At 38.6% G+C, this 22962-nt stretch overlaps 1 protein-coding gene across 1 annotated transcript; it reads right to left on the bottom strand.

Moving 5' to 3' along the window:
• Nucleotides 1-6641: 6641 nt before the first annotated feature.
• LOC145014265 (uncharacterized) lies at nt 6642-7313 on the bottom strand. Its single transcript, XM_078972644.1, has one exon. The coding sequence runs from the start codon at nt 7311-7313 to the stop codon at nt 6642-6644; it is 672 nt and encodes a 223-aa protein (XP_078828770.1).
• Between the last annotated feature and the right edge of the window lie 15649 nt (nt 7314-22962).

Here is a 22962-nt window from a genome sequence, read left to right as displayed (position 1 = left end):
TGTTATGATATAATAAATATGTTAACTAATTTATTTGTAAAACATCCACAATATATGATCGTAAATGAATATAATGATTCCAGTAAAGAAAATTGTATTATGAAAAAAAAAAAAGTAATATTAGCTAAACTATGTAAAATTTTCATAAGTATAATGGGCTAATTAGAAACAAACTCAATGGTAAAATTCTACGATTGTATATATTATCAAAAGTACAGTGCTATAAATTGAAGAAAAAAATGTTAGAGTAAAATGTTAGATAAAGGCATGGATGAAATCATATGAATAACTTCTACAGTTCCATTTGCTTTTAAATAATATATTATCTTCAATCATCCACTTTGTTATCTAATATACTGTAGGATTATTCCAAAAGATAACTTAAGGAGTAACACTACAAATGAACATGTCAACCATGACCCCTTTCTCTATTTTATATTTGTTCTATCTTAACACGAAATCCAAGATTTTTTTCTTACACAAAATAAAGCCATTTGTTAGCTTAGGTACTTTATAGATGAAATTGATGATGAAAGAAATAAGATTCAAAGCATATTCCGTAACCCACCTTCAAATGATAAATAAATAGGAGGCAAATATTAGGTTTTACACTTCAAGTACATAAGGAGTTTTAAATAAAAGGAGTTTTAAAGAAAAAATTGGTACATATGTACTTACACCATATTTAATCGAGTAATTGACTAAAATTTCAATGTGTTTCAAAACCTATATAGTATCTTGTAGGGCTGCAAATTCTTCCTTGTGTTTATCTAGTGAGAATATGAGGATATCAAAAGTAATATCCCATGCTTGGAATCTAAGCACTCCTATTTGGATGAATCTTAAAAAAATTAAGATGCATTAATTAATTGTCAAATATAAATATATATATATATATATATATATATATATATATATATATATATATATATATATATATATATATATATTAAAATGACTATTAAGTACTAACCTTTCATCTTTCTCATTCTTGTTGCATTCTTGTTGCATCGCTACTATTTTCAACCAAACCAATATGAATAAGGAAAACTCTATAAACGATAATATTAAAAGTCAAAAACATTGTTTGATTTTTCTTTATACAAAGTAACGAGTAAATTGCAAAAATTGTCCTTGTGATTTATAATGTTCTTTTGCTTTGGGTTTAAAAATGATTTTGTTTTCACTTTTGGTCCTTATTTCAAGATTTTGGTACCTCACTTTAACTCTGTGAATTTAAAACTGGTGAGTATAGATAAAGTGCCGGATTTACCCTCTATTTTTATATTTCTATTTGGAGTAAATGACACTTTGATCCATGAGTTATGAGTGTAGTTGATTTTTGCGTTTTAAGTCCCAATAGGTTTTCTCTTGAAATTTTGATGCTTATTATTTGAGATTTTAGTCGATGTTCCAAGTAAAATGTTATTTTTGGTCCATGAATATAGCTGATTTTTGCAATTTGGTCCCAAAAATATAGTCATACGCATTTTGAACAAGGACAAAAAAGTAATTACAAAATGGTCATTTTACCAAAAACACAAGAGACACTTTTTAGGAAAAAAATAGCAAAAACCGGCTAACTCTCGGACAAAAAAAACATAATTTACTCTTTTATTTATGATTATTATCATTTAACAAGTGTTATTATTATTACTTTACAATATAATTAACCCAAATATATAATAGAGTAAAATAATCATTTTATCAAGACATAACAGTTTACACTTCACATAGTGAAATCAAAGGGCCAAACTAGAACAAAAATTGCAATCTTTTAACCCAACTAAAAAGGTGATCAAGTATTACATAAAATATGTTGGCATGGGTAAGGGCAAAAAGGTAAATTTGAAGAAAGGACGAACCTCGATATCTAGTTTTCTAGACCTAGCACCACGATAAACAACCTTGAGAATTGCCTCACATCTTTTTGCTGAAAATTCATCATAAGAAAGACAATTTGGAGGTGATAACTGAGCATGTGTGAGAACTATAGTTGCTTTTCTCCATATTTCTTGACCAAAACTATTTGCTTAGAGGTTCAAGTATTTATCCATCTAACGTATCAACTCTATATGCATCTATTCGAACCACTTAAAGTAAAACGTCTATTGTGTTGTTCAAAAGAAACATGCTCAAACAACCATACAAAAAAACAACTCTTTATCCAGACATCACTTAGTGGAAATCAAAAGAAAACAGTGCATCGTAATCATGTGTAAATGTAAAATATTTGAAGTTTCCATTAATGTGAATCTTTTTAGACAAAAGCTTTCTTTCAAATCTATTAAAAACCAGAGTAGAAAAGATGTATAAACCAACAATGAATAATATATCACCATCATCTCAAACTGTATCTGCAAAAATTTGGTTCTTCTTCCATGTTTCTTCATCTGATGAATCCTCTCCCAGGTCTCCATCTTCAATCCCTAGGATAATCAATAAACATGTCTTTATTTATATCATTTATTAAAACAAAATTACATAACTTAGCAGAAAAGAGAACCTACATGTTCATATACAATAAAAAAGATCAATAAATTGTTTTTAATATTGAAACAAAATTATAGACACATATTTTAATAATTTCCATCATGCTGGCCACATCTACAACTGCCATTCGACTCAATCTCTCCATGAAGTAATTCGGTTAAGTAATAAAATGTGTAATTATTTTTATGCTTTTGATGCTAAAAATGTTCATTATAGTTGAAAGCGATCTTTGAATCATGAAGATGCACTCTTGCTTCTATTTTAAGATTTGATTCTTTTTCATCAAGAAGAACATAGGAAAATGAACAACCAGGTGTATTACTCTATCAGCCATGATGTCTTTTGATACCAAAAGATAAGCTTCCTTGTGAATGAATAATGATGCTTATCATTATTCTATCAGCCATGGAGCTTGAACTTGTTTCCATTATGTTAATTCACCTTATTTGAAACATAAGGTTGTCATGAAAATATACATTGGTCATGTTACAACGTAAATGATATACAAGATTTTTTGGTTTCTATATGATCTATCTAATCTTATCTTATTCCATTTTATATAACACAATTACTATTTTACCTTCAATCCTCAACCTGACCCATGAAAAAGAGACCAAAATATAAGATGATTTCCGCTTCCCATTTTCACAGCTATCACTTGCATGAACCACATTTACGTTAAAAAAATCATCATTGATTCATTATACAATTTACTTCACATAAAAAGAAAACAAATTCCCAAAATTTATAGAAACCAACAAATAAAAAGGCCAAAATTTAACCTTCCGGTTTGAAAAGCAAGATCCTCTTTAATTGTATGTGGTCTAATTGTACACGGTTCAGATGCAATTTACTTCATATTCTATTTTGCTTCGAAAATTGGACCAATATTAGCAAAATCCAAGTCCATTTGATGATAGAAACAAAAAATTATTTCCTATTCTTGTTTCGTTGCAAAATTATTGACAGTAAATTTGTAAGACAAAATCAATAATAATAAGACGAGTACACAGCTAAAAAAAAGTTAATGGCGTTGTATGCCAAAATCAATGTTGCGTAAAAGAAAAAAAGTTTGTGCAGAACCAAATTTCGACAAAATCGCAAAGAGAATGAAGCGATATTCACTAAGACAGATGACAGGACTTTTGTGACAGGAGACTGATACCGCAGTTGTAAACAAAAAACATCCGAATTTTTTTTTTATCGAATCAGGAGGGAAACACAACAAAAAAAAGCAGCATAAAAGGCAAAAAACTTAGGTTTACCTTAAGTTTTCAATTTCAGAGAAGATGACGATCAATTTCTGATTCTTCGTTCTTCCACACAGAGATATGTGTTTTGTAGAGAGAGACCCAAAGTGGAAACGATTGAGGTAAGAGTTGACTGAAGCTTAGCAAATACAATTAAAATTTAAAATAATCTTGCTTCCTAAGTTTTTGCGATGTGATAGCTATTTTATTGGAAGTGATTGAGGTAAGTGGACTTAACCTTAGCAAATTCAAGTTTGAAAATGATCTTGCTTCCTGATTTCCTATGATTTAGCAGCTGTTTTATTGATTTATTTGGCAACCCTCCTCGTTATTCCATCCAGTTTTATTTTTTTTGGAAACGGAAATATATATTATAGATATGATACCCTCACCTAGCAAGGAGCTAGATGAGAGACCGAAAACGAAGTATACAACATACTAGAAATTACAAATCAGCAAAAGGAGAGACACTCCACTCCTCTCATTTACAAATACCATGACTATTTCTATGCTTCAACCAACAGAAGACCATAGACTTTATAACATCAGTCCCTTGTATCGTAGAGATACCCTCCATTTGAAATAGATGTTTATTCCTAATCCTCCATAAGTTCCAAAGCAAACCATAACAGATGGCAACAAACCTTTCTCTCTTTCTGTTGCAATTGCTCCAGGTCGCAGCTAGCTGAAGAAGATCTTGAACATTTTTTATAGGATACCACACCGTTGATACACCACACCAGCTCAAAATGTTATTCCTTATCACTGTTGCAAACGGACAGTCCATAAGGGCGTGCCCTGTAGATTCAGGTATCCCGATGCACGAACAACATAAATTGGAATTTACCACAATACCCCTCGTCTCTAGGGACAAAGCTGTTGGTATTCTATCTTGAGCAACCCTCCAAACAAAACATAACACCTTGATTGGAACCACCTTACACCATACAATAGCAGGAGTGCCAGGGAAATTGACATGTGTATCATCCGCAATCTTTCTAAGGGAACAAACGGAGTACCTGCCATCAGCCGACAGTTTACAACTCCAATGATCAAAACCCGTCCCCAGTCCAATATCAGATATATCCCTAGATAAAGTAGAAACTTCAGATTCTAAACCAACAACAACTGGTCTAGACTTCCAGCGCCATACATGAGTCGAGTCGACAATTCTATCAGATACCCTACATCTTTTCTTTGCTTCCAGTTCAAATAAAGATGGGTATTTAGCCTTTAGGTTCATCGACCCCATCCATGTGTCGTACCAGAAGAGAGCTTGTTCCCCCGACTTAATCACTACTTCGAATAAGTCATGAACATCCATATATACCATAGTCAAGTAGAGCCTTCTTGATACTGCAAATATTATTCCAGACACCACTTAACGATTGTTTAGAAAGATAATCGAAGGGCTTATTAGATAAGTTATGAATCCCAGAGATGACACGAGCCCAAAGGGTTTTACTATCGTTCTTTAATCGCCACCACCATTTTACAAGTAACCCGATGTTTAGGGCTCTTATGGAACCCACACCCAGACCTCCATTACTTTTGGCTGCCAACACCTTCTCCCAACAAACCCAATGTATTTTCTTCCTCTCATCACATCCGCCCCACATGAATGAACGCCTAGTTTTCTCCAGTTCCTCTAAGACACCTAAAGGAGCTTTGAACAACGAAAGATAATAAGTAGGTAAATTACCGAGGACTGACTTTATTAATGTCAGTCTACCCCCGAAAGAAAGTGTTTTAGCCTTCCACACAGAGAGTTTGGAATGAAATCTTTTGATTATAGGCTCCCAATTTTTAATTAAGTTCATGTTGGCACCGACTGGAACACCTAGGTACTCAAATGGAAGAGTACCCGCAACACAGCCCAGTAAGTTAGCCCAATGATTAGTTTCAATCGCAGAGGCACCAATACCGAAAACCTTTGATTTTTGGAAATTAACTTTAAGGCCCGATGAGATATGGAAGCATCTCAAGATGCGAGCTAGATTCTTGAGGTTAGTACGAGACCACTCTCCTAAGAACAACGCGTCATTTGCATAGAATAGGTGGGAAATAATCGGGCCATTTCCAGGGATCGAAACACCTTTAAAAAGACCTTTGTCACACGCCGTTTTAAGGGCAACGCTTAATCCCTCCATACCAATAATGAAGAGGTAAGGAGAGAGAGTCCCCTTGACGAACACCCCGAGATATAGGGAATTCTTTCGTCGGGGATCCGTTGATTATCACAGAAGCTCTTGATGAGCTCAAACAGCCACGAATCCACATCCGCAACTTGCTTCCAAAACCCATCTGTTCAAGGACCGAATCTAAATATTGCCAATTTACCGAATCGAATGCCTTTTCAAAGTCGACCTTGAAGAGGAGGAGTTTTTTACGGGCTCTCTTCGCCCATGAACATACCTCGTTAATTATGAGGGGACCATCAAGTATACATCGCCCCTCCACATATGTCGATTGCTCCTCACTAATTAACATCCCAATAACACTTTTCATTCGATTAGATAGTATTTTACTAATAATCTTACTCATGCATCCCAATAAGCTTATAGGGCAGAAGTCGTTCAAAGATAGAGGGTCTTTGATTTTGGGAGCTAACGTGATGAATGAAGAGTTACATCCCCTTGCAAACGAATGACATCTTTCAAAGTGATTCACTAATTCCATCACGTCAGGTTTGATGAGATCCCAAAATTTTTTAAGGAACTTGAATGTAAAGCCATTGGGGCCAGGGGCTTTTTCACTTCCACACTCCCAAATCGCAGCTTTTACCTCCTTTGGACTAAAAGGGGATTCAATTCTGATGGAGTCCATCATTGAAATTGACTTAAACTGAGGGTTAATCAATTTGGGTCTGCATACATGATCTTCAGAAAATTTGTTCATTTAATATTTGAAAACTTCCTCTTTAATCTCATTAACCTCTGTTGACCAACGCCCGTTAATCTTGAGTCCGTGGAGGAGATTCCTTCTATTTTTACTGTTAATGTACCCATGAAAAAACATGCTATTTTCGTCCCCGTTAACAATCCATTTAATTCGTGCTTTCTGTTTCAGATCCAAGGCCTTTAAGCGTTCCCAGTCCATTATTTTATTTATACCCTTGTTCCAGACATCCGTTTCAGCAGAGGACAAAGGTCTGACCGCAGCGAGCTTCTCTAACTCGTAGACACGAGATGAAGTGTCGTTATAATCCTTCTTTTCATTGAGACTCTCGTCCCTTCTCCATTTATTAATCGACTCCTTCAAAAATCTGAATTTAGCTGCCAAATACGCATCTGGAGAGCCATAGCCTCCAAATTTGTTCCATGCCTCTTCTACTATCTGATCAAAACCATCCTTGAGAAACCAAGAGTTAAATAGTTTGAACGGGACCGGTCCAAAATCAGACACAACGGATGTTAAGGTGATGGGGCTGTGATCAGAAAGCTCCCGCAGGTGAGCCGTAACAGCACTGAGGGGAAAAGAAGATAAATAACTTGGGCATACCAGAAATCTATCCAACTTACTGAGCTTGGCGTCAACACGGCTCATATAAGTAAATTTCTCCCCACCCATGTTAAAGTCCTTACGATTGGCACTCTGAATAAATCTGTTAAAGGCGAAAGCACTATAGGAGAAAAATGGGAATTACACCTTTCACTAGGATTCCGCACGACATTGAAATCTCCAAACACTACCCACATGTCGGCTCGTTCCTTTATGATTCTAAGTAGTTCCATCCATACCTTCTTCTTTTCAGATGAAGACTGGGGGCCATAAACATTAACCGTGTTTATATCACCTTCTATGTACTTACACTTGCCAATGACAATTAGAAAGTACCGATTTTTTTATTACTTCTAACATTTGGAAACAAGAGGAGTCCCACATAGAGATGAGACCACCAGATCGCCCACTAGAATCCACAGCAACATAATCAAAATAGTTAGAACCCCAACACCCGTTTACGTCTATATTGGTATGGTCCGATATCTGGGTTTCTTGGAGCTCCACGAAATTTGCTATGTGATTTAATCTCAATCTCTTGACCCAACCCACTTTCGCATCCTCTCCCACCCCCTAACATTGATAGACAGGAAATTCATTGCATTAGATTACAACCACCCGATCTCCCCATGACCTCAGCTAGGATATGATTGTCAGGCTCAATTTGAAAACCGACTTCAGTCCCAACGACCACCGTTTGCCTGATTTCGTTTGACACAGTCTCATCTTGATCCTCCGAAGAATTGTGAGCAGATACTGAGCTAGATGGGTCTTTATTAAGGTCCAATGAAGCAATGGAACTATGGAGACGGGGATTGATACCATTTTGGGAAGAGGAATTATTTACAGAAATGGGATCAACGGTAGGAGGGGAGCGACAACTTCTGCCCCTTTTCCTTCTTTTAAACTTTGGTTCACTGCTGCCCCGTCCGGAACTGGATGAAGAGGTATCCTTTTGGGAGGTGAATAAGTTCCGGGCTAGATGGGAAGAGTTAGAATTAGGCCCAACACGGTTACCCAACCCATTATTAATACAAGGCCCAACAACATCAGCAGAAGAGTCCATACCCATATTCCCCATATCGTCTGCCGCTTTGCATCCAGAGTCTGCTATTACAGTATCGGAATTAGCTTCCTGGGGAATTCCAATCGATTCACATTGATTATCTTCATTGACAGATTCCCCGCCTTGGGACGTCCTCATCACAGAGTCAATAGTCTTTCCGTCTTCCACCATGCGGTTCGCCGGAGACCCTCCGCCTTCATCCTGACACCTTATCGTCTCCAGTTGAATTACCGGGGAGCTATTAGACCGGAGTTCACCTTCCTCTAATTCATTGTCATTATCATGCAACCATGTATCTGAAATACCTTCTTCCTCGTCGTCCCCAACCCCAATATCGGAATCAAATTCATTTACGTCCTTATCGGAGTGACCGAGATTGAATGGCGTCCAATCTTCCGAGTACTCGACGACTCCCACCGCATATAATACTCCGTCTACACTAATCTGAACCTCTTCATTGATCCACGTCTTTCTAGTTGTGATCACACCAACCTTACCCACAGATAAATCTTTCCTGTCATGAATATTATCGAATGGGATGACGACCTTCCCAAATCTGCTGGCAATACGGGAGAAGTTGTCACCATCCCAATATGTTAGAGGGACCCCGTTGATGCATAACCAGTCCAACCTTTCATAACTTAACTCATTGTGCTCTTCAATTGACATCCATTTGAACCATTCCTTCCAACGTGTTTTGTCCTCCAAAAACTCACGTGTCTCCATAGACGAACCAAACATAATGGCCATTCTTATAACATAGCATTGTGTATAATTGGAATTTCACTTTAATAATATAGGCGGTAAAAATTGATTGGAAGGGCTTAGAAAATGCCACGTGTTAATGAAGCTCCTATTTATTAGGATAGGAGATTTTTTGGCCTGTTGCAATTCTAATAAAATCATAATTAGATTTAGATTAATTTTAATCAAACCGAAAAACAAAAACAAAAAAACAACAATTAACTTCAAAGACGTATTAAAGCCTAATCGTCGGTTGTGCTCTATGCATCCCGGAGCCTACAGTCAACTGGAAGTTGCTACTGTTGATCATGTTGTGTTTCTTTTGATCGCCAATGGAGTCTTGTTGCTTCGTCCAGGGGATGTTATCGGTGGGAGGAGATGAATTAGGCGCAAGATATGTGGGGCAACGTTGTTTTTAGTTTTTTTTCTCAATCCATCAAATAGAAAGCAAGGACCGAGTTTGGTGTTTTTATTGGACCCAATCCCTACATCTATAATCCATATGCTCAGTTAAACACCATATCAAAGGACCCCTATGCTTAGTCTCCAAAGGAGAGATCGATATGTGAGTTGCACTTTCAGATTTGGTATGGCGGGGAAGAAAATATTCCTAATATATCTTATACTATATTATAAATTATACTAAAGTATAAGGCACATTTATAAAGCTTTTTGTGTAAATCAATTACGCACAAATATTTTGAAGGCTTGAATTAAAGAATGTAATTACAAAATTTTGAAGAAAAATGAAAATCTTAAAATATATATATATATATATATATATATATATATATATATATATATATATATATATATATATATATATAAATTTATTAATATTTCTTAAACTAGACACATAAATAAATTAATTTATATCAATAGTATAAATACGCAACATAAAAATTTATTAATATTTCTTAAACTAGACACAGAAATAAATTAATTTATATCAATAGTATAAATACTCAATATAAATATAAGGTATGAACATAAATATTTTATTTAAAAATGATAATTTTTATTTCATAATACCTAATAATAAAATCTGAGGTCTAGTTATAATAACATAACTTAGTTGGGTATCTTTTGATTTTGTTTATTTTACAATTTGGTAAACAAGTCTATATTTAAAAATAAAAATATTAAATGGTATATTGATTAAAACTTTGTTAGATACTACAAAATCTAAATTTAAGTTGTCGTGCATGGTCGTGCATAGTAAATCTGATGACTCCAATATCTATAAATGATATGATGTTTTTAAAAGAACTAGTATTGCATTAATGTTATGACTCCAAGATAGTAATGTTATGATTCTATGACTCCAAGATGTATAGGTGATGTTTTTTTAAAAGAATTTGTTTTGCTATTCAAAATAGGTTGCGACATCCAAAAGGGTTGCGACAGAGCTTGTTGTTTGTTTACCAACTTGTTGTTGCTCTTTTACCAGCTTGTTACCCGCTACCTTTTGTAAATCTTTCTTAAAGATAATTCGATATGAGAATTATGAGTTAAAAAATAAATAAATAGAAATCGTTTGGATTATACAAAATTGTTAATTGTTAAGCTTTTCTAATAAAATTAATATAATAATGGTAAAGTTATTAAATGTTTGATATACTTTAAGGGGATAAGTAGGTAAATAGAATAATCAATTGTGATTTTAAACGTTTGAAAGGTTTGGTTTTTGTGCAAAAACAAGTCTCGACCTATTTTGACTTTTAGCAACTTACACTACTAGAAAACAGCCTTTTAATAACGTGCAAACAATGACATGCGGTGATTTACGATACGCAAAAGCGTGTGCCCTAAAAATAATGTCATCTATTCTAAAATTTGAAGGATAGAGGACATGCTTGTGTGTGTGCCCTAAAATTAACGTGCAACAAAAAACATTAAAAACATGGAGGTCACTTATTTAAAAATGGGTGTCGTCTAGAAATGTTGCTTTATATTTTTTTAATGAAAGACACTTTCTTTTCTATTGCAGCTGGGGGAAAACGAAAATCCCAAAAGTTTGAAAGGTCGCCATCGTTATCCTCTACCTTATTTCCATCATTCTTTTCTCTCTTCCTCTCTCTCTCTCTCTCTATGTGTGTGTGTATCTCTCTCTCACTCTAATACCCAATAAAACCCTAATATCATCACCAATCCTCTTTTCTCCCACAACAAAATCACAATATCACAAAGTATCTGATCCCGTCTTTTAAACAAATCAAACCCGCAGGGGTTCTCGATTTCTCTATATTGATGTGTGGTGACACGAACATAAAAAAGGAGCGTAGTGCCTCTACCTTTCAATTTCATCTATTTGCTTCAAATCAAATCTTTCTTTCTCTCTCACATGGGTTTCTTTGTGCGTTCCCTTCACCTCCGTTAATGTCGTTTGCCAAGGCCAGAGTGGAAGTTATGAAGGAATCTCTATCGGATACAAAAGGCGTTCGAGAGAAAGGGAGGACATCGATCAAGGCTTACTTACTTCTACCCACTTGAACTGCCATATCTACCACTCGATGTTGAAATTGTCAGAAAATCCCTAATTCAGTATTATACTCTGAAGTCTCAATAGGAATTCAAATCTTGATTCTCATTTATTCTAAGCATCTTTCCGTATTGATGAAAGATTATAGAAGCCCAAGAGCGGATACTAGAATTTCTGGAAACATGGGCCCAAACACGAATGTTACGCTCAAAGGCCGAAGCACTACACTCCTATATGGAATTGGAAAGCATGACTATTTTTTGTTAAAAACTACATCCTAATTGCAATCCAGAAACCCTCCAACATCATTTGCTCGAACAAGATTATGTTCTTCTCTTAAAGTACCCCTATGCTCTTGCTCAATTTTCGTTCTACCCTTTCTGGTTCTTTTAGGGTTTAGATGCTCTTGCTCTTCTCATAAAGCATCACTTGCGGGTTTGTATTTTGTAATCATTACTTAATGCTTGTACAATTTTCAATGTTCATGTGGTAGTCCTATGGGCAGTAGCCATCATCGGGTTTGTATTTGGGTGGCATTTAGGGTTCCAACTTTAGCTGTTTGGGAAAGGGCAGTTGAGGCATTACATGCTTGCCTTCATGTTATTGAAAAATGAGAGATAACTTGGCGTGTGCAGTGGTTAATAGCTTAGTGTATTCACAAAGACTTCAAATCTTTTCAAATCCTATAATGCTATGTCACTATGTAAGTATTTTATGATATATATATATATATATATATATATATATGTATATATATATATATATATATATATATATATATATCATAAAATACTTATATATATATATGTATATATATATATATATTGACGTTAACAGGTATTATCTTATGTTTGAGGCTACATATGATGGATTAGGGAAGAATGCTTTTGTACATAGCATACATGGTTCTCTTCTTGCAATTGGTAAAATTTTAAGGTTGGTTTCTTTCATGTTCATTGAAAAAGATGGATTAAGTTAATAAAACCTAATTGCTACTTGCTTCAATAAACTTTTCCCATGAAACGAAAATACAGGTGAATTCATGATGTCAAGATACAGAGAGGTTGCATAAATTTTTCTTAGATATCTAGAACATAGGAATGCCCTTGTTCGTCTCAGTATAACTTCTTTATTTTAGTTTGGAGATTAGACATACAGAAAAGATGTAACATCCCAAAATTCAAGCCCGAAAATTTCAATTTTAAATTAACAATTCCATAAAAAATTACCAAAATATTGTCAAATAAACAAAACACGTTAAAAAATCATATTGTTGTGTCCCAAACCATGATGTCAAAAGTAAAAAAAAAATCAGAGTACAGTCCCAAAAACTCCTTAAGGAAACCATGAGTGTGTTTGTGTGTGATGCGCTGCTACACCGCCGGTTCCATCCCCATCGACGAAGAGGTACCTGAAACCAAAGCCGAAAGTGTAAGCACAAAGCTTAGTGAGTTCCCCCATCATACCACATACCATACTTTATCGTCGGCATCTTTCAACCGGTAACCTTCATCGGTATCTTTCAACCGATAACCTTCATTAGTATCTTTCAACCAGTAACCATCATCAGTATCTTTCAACTGGTAATCAACATCGGTATCCTTCACTGGGGACTATTTCACCCCTTACCGCTAGCATACAATCAATAGATATAAACATACAATCAGGAATATCTGGGTACTGACATACCCCTTGTTCCTAAGGACCACTACTAGGGAAACTAATCCCTACTATACACATAACATACCATCCAGATAAATCTCATAACCAATACATAACAAGACCAAGAGAATTATCACAAAGTCCATTATCTTCTAAATACCCCATTTTGGTGGGCCAGCATTGTAGCCTTAGACCCACCCCTAGTGGAAGGTAATTCAACTCAATCTCGTGCAGTGTTTGAGTTCTCCTCGGTGCACAAGTCGGCTCTCTTCGACTCCTCGATCCCTACACGACAACCTTCAATTCAACACACAACACGTGCAACCCTAAACGGGGTCAGTCCAAGTCTAGTCAAAGTCAACTTCAAGTTGACCCGACTCTTCGAGTTGGGACGTCAACTCTCTGAGTCCCTCACCCTTTAGTCATCCTCATCCATGACCCGACTTGTCGAGTTAGGCTGTCAACTCGACGAGTTCTTCTCTCATATGAACATTGTATGAACCTCATCCGACTCGCTGAGTTGATGAACAACTCATCCAATCCACCTTCATCTGATGAAGAAGTCCTGTCCTCGACTCGCCGAGTTGATAAAAAACTCGTCAAGTTCATCTCCAATCTTAAGGAGATTGCCTTGGACTCGCCGAGTCTGTTCTAGCACTCGTCGAGTCCCATGAACTCTAGGTCTAAAATTTACACCCAATGCGTTGGGTAACTCTTCCTCTCCGGTTACAACCCTTCTAACACTCAATTGGATTCCTTTGACCCTCAACAAATATGGGGCTCAAAGCCTCGGACTCATCGATTCCAAGAACGAACTCACAGAGTCGATCACGTCCACACTCTAAATCCTCGATTTTTGATGTACAATCTTTGATCAAAAGATAGATCGAAGCTTCTACAATCGATCTAGCATGTAAAATTATAAACTTTACGTGCTTGCATGGGACTTTGAGCTCAAAACGACATTAAACAAGTTCCTATGGTGCATGGGACCTTTCATGGATGCAAAAGAAACCTAAATCTTCCTAGTGACTCATTTAGTGATGTGATTCAGAAGCTTTAACCATCAACCATGTTTTCAAACATGGTTGGCCACTAAAAATGGCTTATAAAAGCCCTAAAAGAGAAATCTAACAAATGAATTAGAAAGGTTAAACCTTTTTACCTTCAATGAGATGTAGAAAGTGCACAAATTCGGGTTCCCTTGGTCTCGACTTGCTTCCTCAAGATTTTCTCCTTTTTTCTTAAGACCACAAGCACCAAAATCCACCAATAAGGCTTAGATTGCTTCAATAACAGCTAGGGTTTCATAAGAGGCATTTTGGGAGCATAAGGGACGTTTTGGTCGACATAAAATTGTTTAAATAGGGTTCAAACCCTTGGATTAGAGTTTTTGTCCAAACAATGTCTACTCGTCGATTCCGGGATCCGACTCGCCGAGTACATCGCTTAAATCACGCATCCCATCTCACTTCTACTCGGCGAGTTTGTGGCACCTAGTTCCTGGTACGTAAAAATTTATCTAGGTAATTGTCATTTTAGCCTTGGACTCGGCTAATTGTAGGTTCGACTCGCCGAGTAGGGACACGGTCCGGGAGCACGCTTAAGTTGGCAACTCGGCGAGTCCATATCCTGGACTCGGCGAGTCAGCGCTGTTTGATGAAACCCTAATTCCAAGGGATTGCCCCCTATTAAAGCTAGCTTGTGCGACCCAAGCTCGCTCCCTTTCACCCTCAGAGCGCCCTACATCAAACCCTAACTTGTTTCTTGTGAGAGTGAAGTGATTACAGTGATTCCTTGAAGTTTTTGGGAGAAGAAGGAGAGTGGAGCAAGAAGAGGAGAAGGAGACCAGATATGTTGGTGCTATTTTAGAGTTCTCTGAGGTATATCTCTACTCTATTCTATTTGCATGCTTAAAACCCCATTACAACACCTTTTGAGCTCTTCTTGAACCTTTTCCAAGCTTGTGCATGAAGTAGAATTCGTAATAGTTTGAGTATCCGTTAGAACTAGTCATGTTTGACCTCCAGAAGCTCAGATCTATAACCTTTATGGGAGTAAATTGTTGGAATGTCCTAGATCTACCTTCTTAGCCATTATTTCGCCCCTAATCCCCATTCTACACATTTCTACACATAATGTTGGAAACTTTACGTGTAAACCAGGCCCTAGGAACCCAGATCTATGAATGGCATGAGCTGGGTCCAAGCAAAATCCCGTGTATGGTTTTTGCATGTGGCCAACTCGGTGAGTCGTTCATCGGACTCGGCGAGTCGGGTCGCGACTCCCAGGGTTGTTCCCTTTTGTGTTTGCGAGTTGGAGTAGTGAGTCATGGGTTATGACTCAGTCGGTTGGAAGCTAGACCCACTCATGAGGTCACTCGGCGAATCAGTGCCATGACTCGGCGAGTTCATGGCAATCTTCTTGTCTCAAGAACAACTCGACAAGTTGTTCATACAACTCGGCGAGTCACAGCTTAGAGTGTTCTTTTGATGAAGGCGAACTCGGCGAGTTGTTCATACAACTCGGAGAGTAGGATAAAGGACTATTGGACTTGGGTATAGAGAAAGGTACTCGGCGAGTCGGCAAGCCAACTCGACGAGTCTGGTCAACTGGCAGTTGACTGTGACTTGACTCATGACTTGTTAAGGGTAAATGGGCAATTTACCCTGAGGGCGGTTTGCAATATTTGACTAAGTGTTTGGTGGGAATTACAGCAGGAGGATTTCCAGAGTAGCAGCAGCAGCAGACAGACTATTCCCACACAGATCAGCAGCTACTACGAGGTGAGTTACCTTCCAGTAGCGGTGGGTCTACAGCCACAATGCCGGCCCACCAGTAGGAGTTGTATGATGGATGATTGTCTCTGTGATATTCATCTAAGGTTGCTACTACCTGTGATATGTTTATGTGCTAGTATGATATGCTGCTATGTGCTAGTGACAGTAGGGGGGGAGATAATCCCTAGATTACCGGTCGATAGGGCCGAAGGGGCGGTCATGCCCAACCATGATAGATAGATTACGAGATATATGTGTTATGTGGTAGTAGTAGGGGTGAAATAGTCCCCAGTATCCAGTCGAGAGGACCGAAGGGGGAGACCAGCACCCAGATATGCTAGTCAGTATCCGGTCGAGAGGACCGAAGGGGAGGCAGGCTCGTAGTTATGCTAGATAGTATCCGGTCGAGAGGACCGAAGGGGTAGGTCGGGCACCCAGATATGCCTGATGATATGTGTATGTTATGTGATTGTATAGTATGTGTTAGGTTGGGGGAACTCACTAAGCTTCGTGCTTACAGTTTTCAGTTTTGGTTTCAGGTACCTCTTCTTCGAAGGGGAAGGAGCTGGTGCGGTAGCGGCCCATCACACACATACTTTGTATTCCGCATCATGAGATCTTCCTGGGGATTTGTACTCTGACATTATTATGTTTTATGAAATGTTTTCCAAACATGTGATATATTAATAAAATATTATGATCAGTAAACGTTTTAATTCGAATGTTTTTCTAAACTTATGCTTTAAAAAAATAAATTTTTGGCTCGTATTTTTGGGGTGTTACAAGTTGGTACCAGAGCCCTGGTTTGAGGGATTCGAACACACCTTCGGGGGTGTTTGAACTCAAATCGTGGGATTAAAAGATTTTGGAAAGAGAAAACATTTTCTAAAAGGCTAAGTAAAGGGTTTTAAGAAAGAACAAAGTGTGTGATGTGCGCGACCGGCCGAGCTCAAGTAAGTATTCCCCAATGTACCTATACAAATTTATTTATGTTTATCAGTTTTTGTAGAACAGCATGCTAGAATAGGACTAAGGATCTAGGAGTGATGCCTTATATGCCTGCTTTATGTGCTTCAATATATGAATGAGATGCATGCTAGAATTGAGTAGACAGCAGTAGGGTAGCCTGCTTAAGTTATTCCTGATAGTACGAGTTTAGCATTGTATGCTAGTTCAGTTTTCCCTACGAGGATAAAGTTGCTTGAGATTGTTTTCTTTATGTCGAACTGCTGCTTGCTTTATGCTATGTGGGCTTTGAAGTGATGGGGGTTAGCTGTTAGGTGAATACGTTAAATTCACATGTGATCAGGGTTGAATAATCTCATAGTGTTGGATCTGACCCTATTGCGTAACCCTTGTTTGAGTCCTAACCATTGTAGGGATGAGTCCCTTACTCGAAGGATTATCTGAGCCTCATCACATGTGATTGTATTCAGGTAATAGCTAATTGGAATCACCAAGAGGCCTTTAGCAGCTGAGGACTGGGTTTGGTGGAGTCAATGGTTTCCTAGGGTAAGCCTAGGATAAGAGTAGCAGTGATCAGCGGTAGTGGAAGGGACATGGTTGAGTCGAGGCGGTCTTTGGGGAAGGTACAGATAGATGTGGAAGGTAGTATAGGCCCGTACTACTGAAAGCAGAGGATCCGTTGTGACAACCCGAAGTTCGTTCCGTTATTTGTAAACCGTTTTCGTTAACAAAGCCGTTAAATTCCAAAATTTACTGTTAACCTTGTTTTAATTAAATTATTGCGACTTCTATTAATGTTTTAATAATGTTAGAATACATTTTAAAAACATTAAAATATTTTCTATTTCATTTAGAAAATATTTAGTTTTATTTAAGTCGTAATTACGACAACTTTATCGGGTGCGACCAAAAGCACCGTCTAACGACAGTATCGGGTAAAATTCCACCGGGCCACAAACTCAAGCCCTATATAAGGGAGTGAGTGACATCATTTTGAAACTTTTTCTCTCTCTCTAAACACTTTCTCTCACTACTCTCTCTCTAGAATTCGAAATTCATCCAAAAACCCTATTTCAAGCTTCAATTTGGTAAGTACTTCATCCTAGCTTGTTGTTTAACTTGTTTGGCATGCAAATTCATGTTTGAAACTTCCAAAAACACCCAAGAACAAGTGTTTACGGTCTAGGGACCCTCCCAAAACCGTGAACACCCCTTGAGAGGGTTTTGAAGCCCTAAAACCCATCCAAACCCATTCTAGTGCTTATATATGGCTTAGAAACTTGCATGCATGAACTTAGGACCCCAAATTCGTACCATTTGAGTATTGGACATGATTTTATGGTCCAAGAACATGCTTGGACCATAAACCCTCATTCATGGACCATAAACTCCTTTTAAAGTGCCAAAATGCCCCTAAACACTTCCAAATGCTTCCATGATGCTTCCATGAGAGGGTAGAACCTTATAATCCTTCATGTGATGCACCAAAACATATGTAAATGGATCAAACTTGATTTTTTCAGTCCAAGAACATTCTTATACCATAAAATCATCTCCTTGGGCCATAAACCCATCTTCTTGGACCATAAACTCTTCAAATGGGTGTTACAGTGCCTTTAACACCTTGTATGGCTTGGAATTGAACCTAGAACCTTGTATGCTTAACCCTCAACCTCAAAAACGCATGATTTATGGAAAAACATGAGTTTAAGGTGGTAAACTCATGTGTTTAAGGTAGTAAACTCCCCAAGAGCATCTTCATAAACCGTAAACTCTTTTTCCAAGGCCCTTTCAAGTCCCAATCACTTCCTAAGCCATAGAATCAACCCTAGAACCTTCCTTTGTGCATTGTAAGACCATTTAGCATCCAAGAACACACCACCCATGAGTTTACGGCCGTAAACTCATGGTAATATGTTCATAGGACCGTAAACTCCCCTAAGGGCTAACTTTTGAAGAGTAAACTCTTATTCTATGCCCTACACACCCTTAGATGCTACCCGGACCACTCCTAACACTTAATTAAAGTGTTTTTGCATATTGGAGCATATAAGCTTATATAATTAGTGATTTAAAGTCTAATTAGATACATTTGTGTATCATTTCATATTACATAGGAGCCTTGCACGTTTTCAAGCCTCGATCCGACGTTTAGCATCCTAGTCGACACCTTTCCTCGTCTAGTGAGTTCATACACCTTTAATGAACCTTTCAGATGTTTTTATATGTTTTAGGGGGGGGGGATACAAGTCAATTATACATGTTTATGGAAATTAATCACATGTGATTTACTATTCGTAGTTCAAATCACATGTGATTTACCACTACGCTTTATAAATGGATTTTACGCTTTCAAAACTATTTTGAATAAATAAACAACTTTTTAAATGTTCACTTTTGACAAGATTTTTCTTAAACAAATTTTCTTATAAAATTTAACCATACTAATATATTTATATAAGTAAGACTTGAAGGACTTAGGACCGATAGCTCGCCTTATTTCCTGTTCTTGTTTAATTGTGGGCTTAGGGTAGTTGATATCCGTCCGACTGTCGTTGATTTCTTAGTTATATATAATGTATATTAGTGTTGGATACGAGCATTTTCATTTCATCCGATGCTTAAACCACTAAATTGGTAAGAACTATACACACTAAGTTAACTATAATAGGTATAGTTAAGGCCATTACTACTCGCTATAACTACTACTCTACACACCATAATACACACTATTACGAAACGATACACTAATAAGAGAAACCACTACGAGCTATACAAAAGACTACTACACTATAATACAAGAAGAGACACTAAACAGAAGATAACACACTAACTCACTACGAGATACTCTATTCGCTACAGACTATGCCCAGAGTTTTTCCGACCGGAAGACGACACTACATGTATAGATCTATACGGGGACAGACACTATTACATCCCGACTGTTAACTGCAGTCCGAGCCGCGCAGGCCCAGGGATGCCACTACTTCACTACACTGTGCATGACCGGGAAGGTTATGGGGTCCTCTATTGCTCACACTATCGGTAACATACAAGAAATACACTATATCTACGCTAAAATACTAAACTAAAGTGTAGTTTAACATCCCGAAGTTAACAAGTATGTATCACTAAAGGGAGTTTGCACCTCTATTACTGACTACAGAGATATCCTATCTTATTACATTATTTATTGGAGATTCAATAATATACTTTTACAATAAACAGTTTTCAAAGATGAAGATTTCTTGTTTCTTAAAGGTTTTCACTTACGATGTATTTTCTGGAAAATATAGTATTTTATAGGGTTTTCTACTACTTATGAATGTAAATTGCAGCTTTTTCTAATGCATATTATTCAAAAACTCACACTAAACTCTTATGAACTCACCAGCTTTATGTTGATACTCATTTTCAAAATAACTTGTATCCTCAGGTCAAAGATAGACACGTACGGATGCAACATTTTGGAGAAAGTGGAGCATACAAGATCCATCTCTTGTTTTTGTATTATTTTTGGTGTTTGTTGAACATTAAAAAACACACTTGTAATTAAACTCACTATGTAAATGAACTGGTTGTATGTTTCTTGTTTTTACTACTATGCAATTGTGATGATACTGTACATGACGTCCTCCACCTTGAAACGTATTCCGCCGTTATCGGTTTTGTGGTATGACATCCGTACCCGAACTGAGGAAGGCTAAGATAAGACAAGTGAACTTGTAGTGGGTGTGATCCCTCCAGGGGTATCAGTATCGCTAACAGTTGTTATTTCGTTGTATTTCAGAATGGTGGTACTACGCCCGAGGCCACCAGTTGGCAGTATTGGAGAGGGATCGGGTTCGGGATCAGGTTCCGGGCTAGTAGATGAGGGGCTACGCGAGTTCATCGCGTTAGAGATCACCAGAGGCATCCTTGAGTCGACCTCCATTATCTTCGGGTCAATCAACGAAGGGATATTGGAGATGATGGAGGATTGCCTTAGGGCATTCAGGAGCGACATGGCATCTGGCCAGTCAGGACCCCACACACTATCCTTCAAGGACTTTCGGAGCAGTGGTGCACCGAACTTTCATGGGGTGAAGGACCCCATAGCTGCCAGATGATGGATTGCAGACATTGACTCTGCACAGTTGATTAGCATCTGCCCTGAGGGGTCGAAGGTGAGATATGCAGCAGGATGTCTGAGAGATCGAGCTAGGGATTGGTGGGAGTCCGTTAGTGACTCGTTGGGAGCCTCTTCTGTCGAGGCTATGACCTGGTCGGACTTCTTGACCAGGTTTAGGGCAGAGTTTGCACCGGCTCTCGAGCTTTAGCAGTTGGCCAAGGAGTTCCTAGATATGAGACAGACGACGGAGACTGTGGCGGAGATCACCGCCAAGTTCCCGGAGAGGGCGTTGTTGGTGCCCCAGTACACAAGTGACGAGGATATGAAGAGAACCCGCTATCATGATATGCTACGAGCTGATATTCGGGAGCATGTCAAGTTTTCAGCTTGCCCTACCCTAGACTCTATGATTTCCAGGGCAAGGGAGAGGGAGATAGATCTGGAGCACATCCGGAAGAGGAAGACGGAGGAGGGGCATGTTATGCGGCCTTCGGGGAAGAAGCCCAAGGGATCAGATGTGGGGCCGAAAGGCTAACAGGGACGGGGCCGGTGCAGGAAATGCGACAAGACGCACGAGGGAGCATGCAAGCTGGGATCGTCAGGCTGCTACAAGTGCGGCAAGTTAGGGCACTTTAGCAGGGATTGTACCGCTCCTACACCTATGATTCATACATCGGAGTTGCTGTGTTTCCACTGCAACCAGAGGGGCCACAAGAAGGCCAATTGCCCCCAGTTGACATCACCAGCGCCGGTTAAGGCGCCAACTCCAGCTACCCTGCGGATTACAGATGGCTGGCAGGGCAAGGAAGAGGCTTCAGTGGTGAGGAGCCGGGCGTTTCAGGTGACTGCAGAAGAGGCACACACCGCACCTGATGCGGTGACGGGTATGATTCTTTCCCTCTACTTTATTTTATGATGTTATGTTATTGATATGTGCTCTGTGTATATGCATTAGGATCGTTCCATGTGAACGGTATTCCGGTTCAGGTGTTGTTCGACTCGGGTGCCACCCGGTCGTTTGATTCCCTTGCGCTTAGCAAGAGGTTTACTGAGTCCTCGGGCATGATGGATTTCCATTTAGAGGTAGAGATTGCTGATGATCGATCGATGAGAGCATCTGCAATGTTCAGGGAATGTGTTTTGAGGTTATTTGAGGAGCGCTATTTGGTGGATTTTATCCCCATACCGTTGCGGGGGAACAAGGTGATTATAGGCATGCATTGGTTGAGCCCTAATGGGGCGGTGATAGATTGCACACAGCAGCTAGTGTGGGTTAGGACCCCAAGCGGGGGAGAGTTGGTGATCCACAGCGAGAGGCCACAACGTGGACCTATATTATGTTCAGCAGCGAGAGCTAGGCGCTACCTTCAACAGGGATGCGTGGGGTATGTCGCGTATGTTATGGATACCCAGGAGATGGGTAAGGTGACGGTGAGCGAGGTTCCAGTGGTGCAAGACTACGTTGATGTGTTCCCATAGGAGCTTCTTGGAATACCTCCGGAATGTCAGGTGGAGTTCAGGATCGATCTAGTTCCTCGTGCGGCTCCAATAGCCAAGGCACCCTATCGGTTGGCTCCTCCCGAGATGCAGGAGTTGTCTACGTAGCTGCAGGAGCTGCTAGACAAAGGGTTTATTCGACCGAGCAGTTCATCCTGGGGAGCCCTGATCCTGTTTGTGAGGAAGAAGGGCGGGTCGTGTCGGATGTGTATAGATTATCGGGAGTTGAATAAGGTAACTGTGAATAACCGTTACCTACTCCCGAGGATTGGCGACCTCTTCGATCAGTTGCAGGGAGCATCTTGGTTTTCCAAGATCAATTTGCGTTCACGCTATCATCAGATGAGGGTTAGAGAGGAGGATATTCGGAAGACCGCATTTCGGATGCGTTATGGCCATTATGAGTTCGT

The sequence above is a fragment of the Lactuca saligna genome, chromosome 1, assembly GCF_052625555.1.
Source record: "Lactuca saligna cultivar CGN05327 chromosome 1, ASM5262555v1, whole genome shotgun sequence".
In the NCBI taxonomy this organism is placed as follows: Eukaryota; Viridiplantae; Streptophyta; class Magnoliopsida; order Asterales; family Asteraceae; genus Lactuca; species Lactuca saligna.
Note: the sequence above shows the minus strand (reverse complement) of the source record. Positions and strands in the feature narration are given on the sequence as shown.

Excerpts from the sequence above, each read along its gene's own strand:
- LOC145014265 (XM_078972644.1), bottom strand. The coding sequence starts at position 7,313 with ATGGGTGGGGAGAAATTTACTTATATGAGCCGTGTTGACGCCAAGCTC.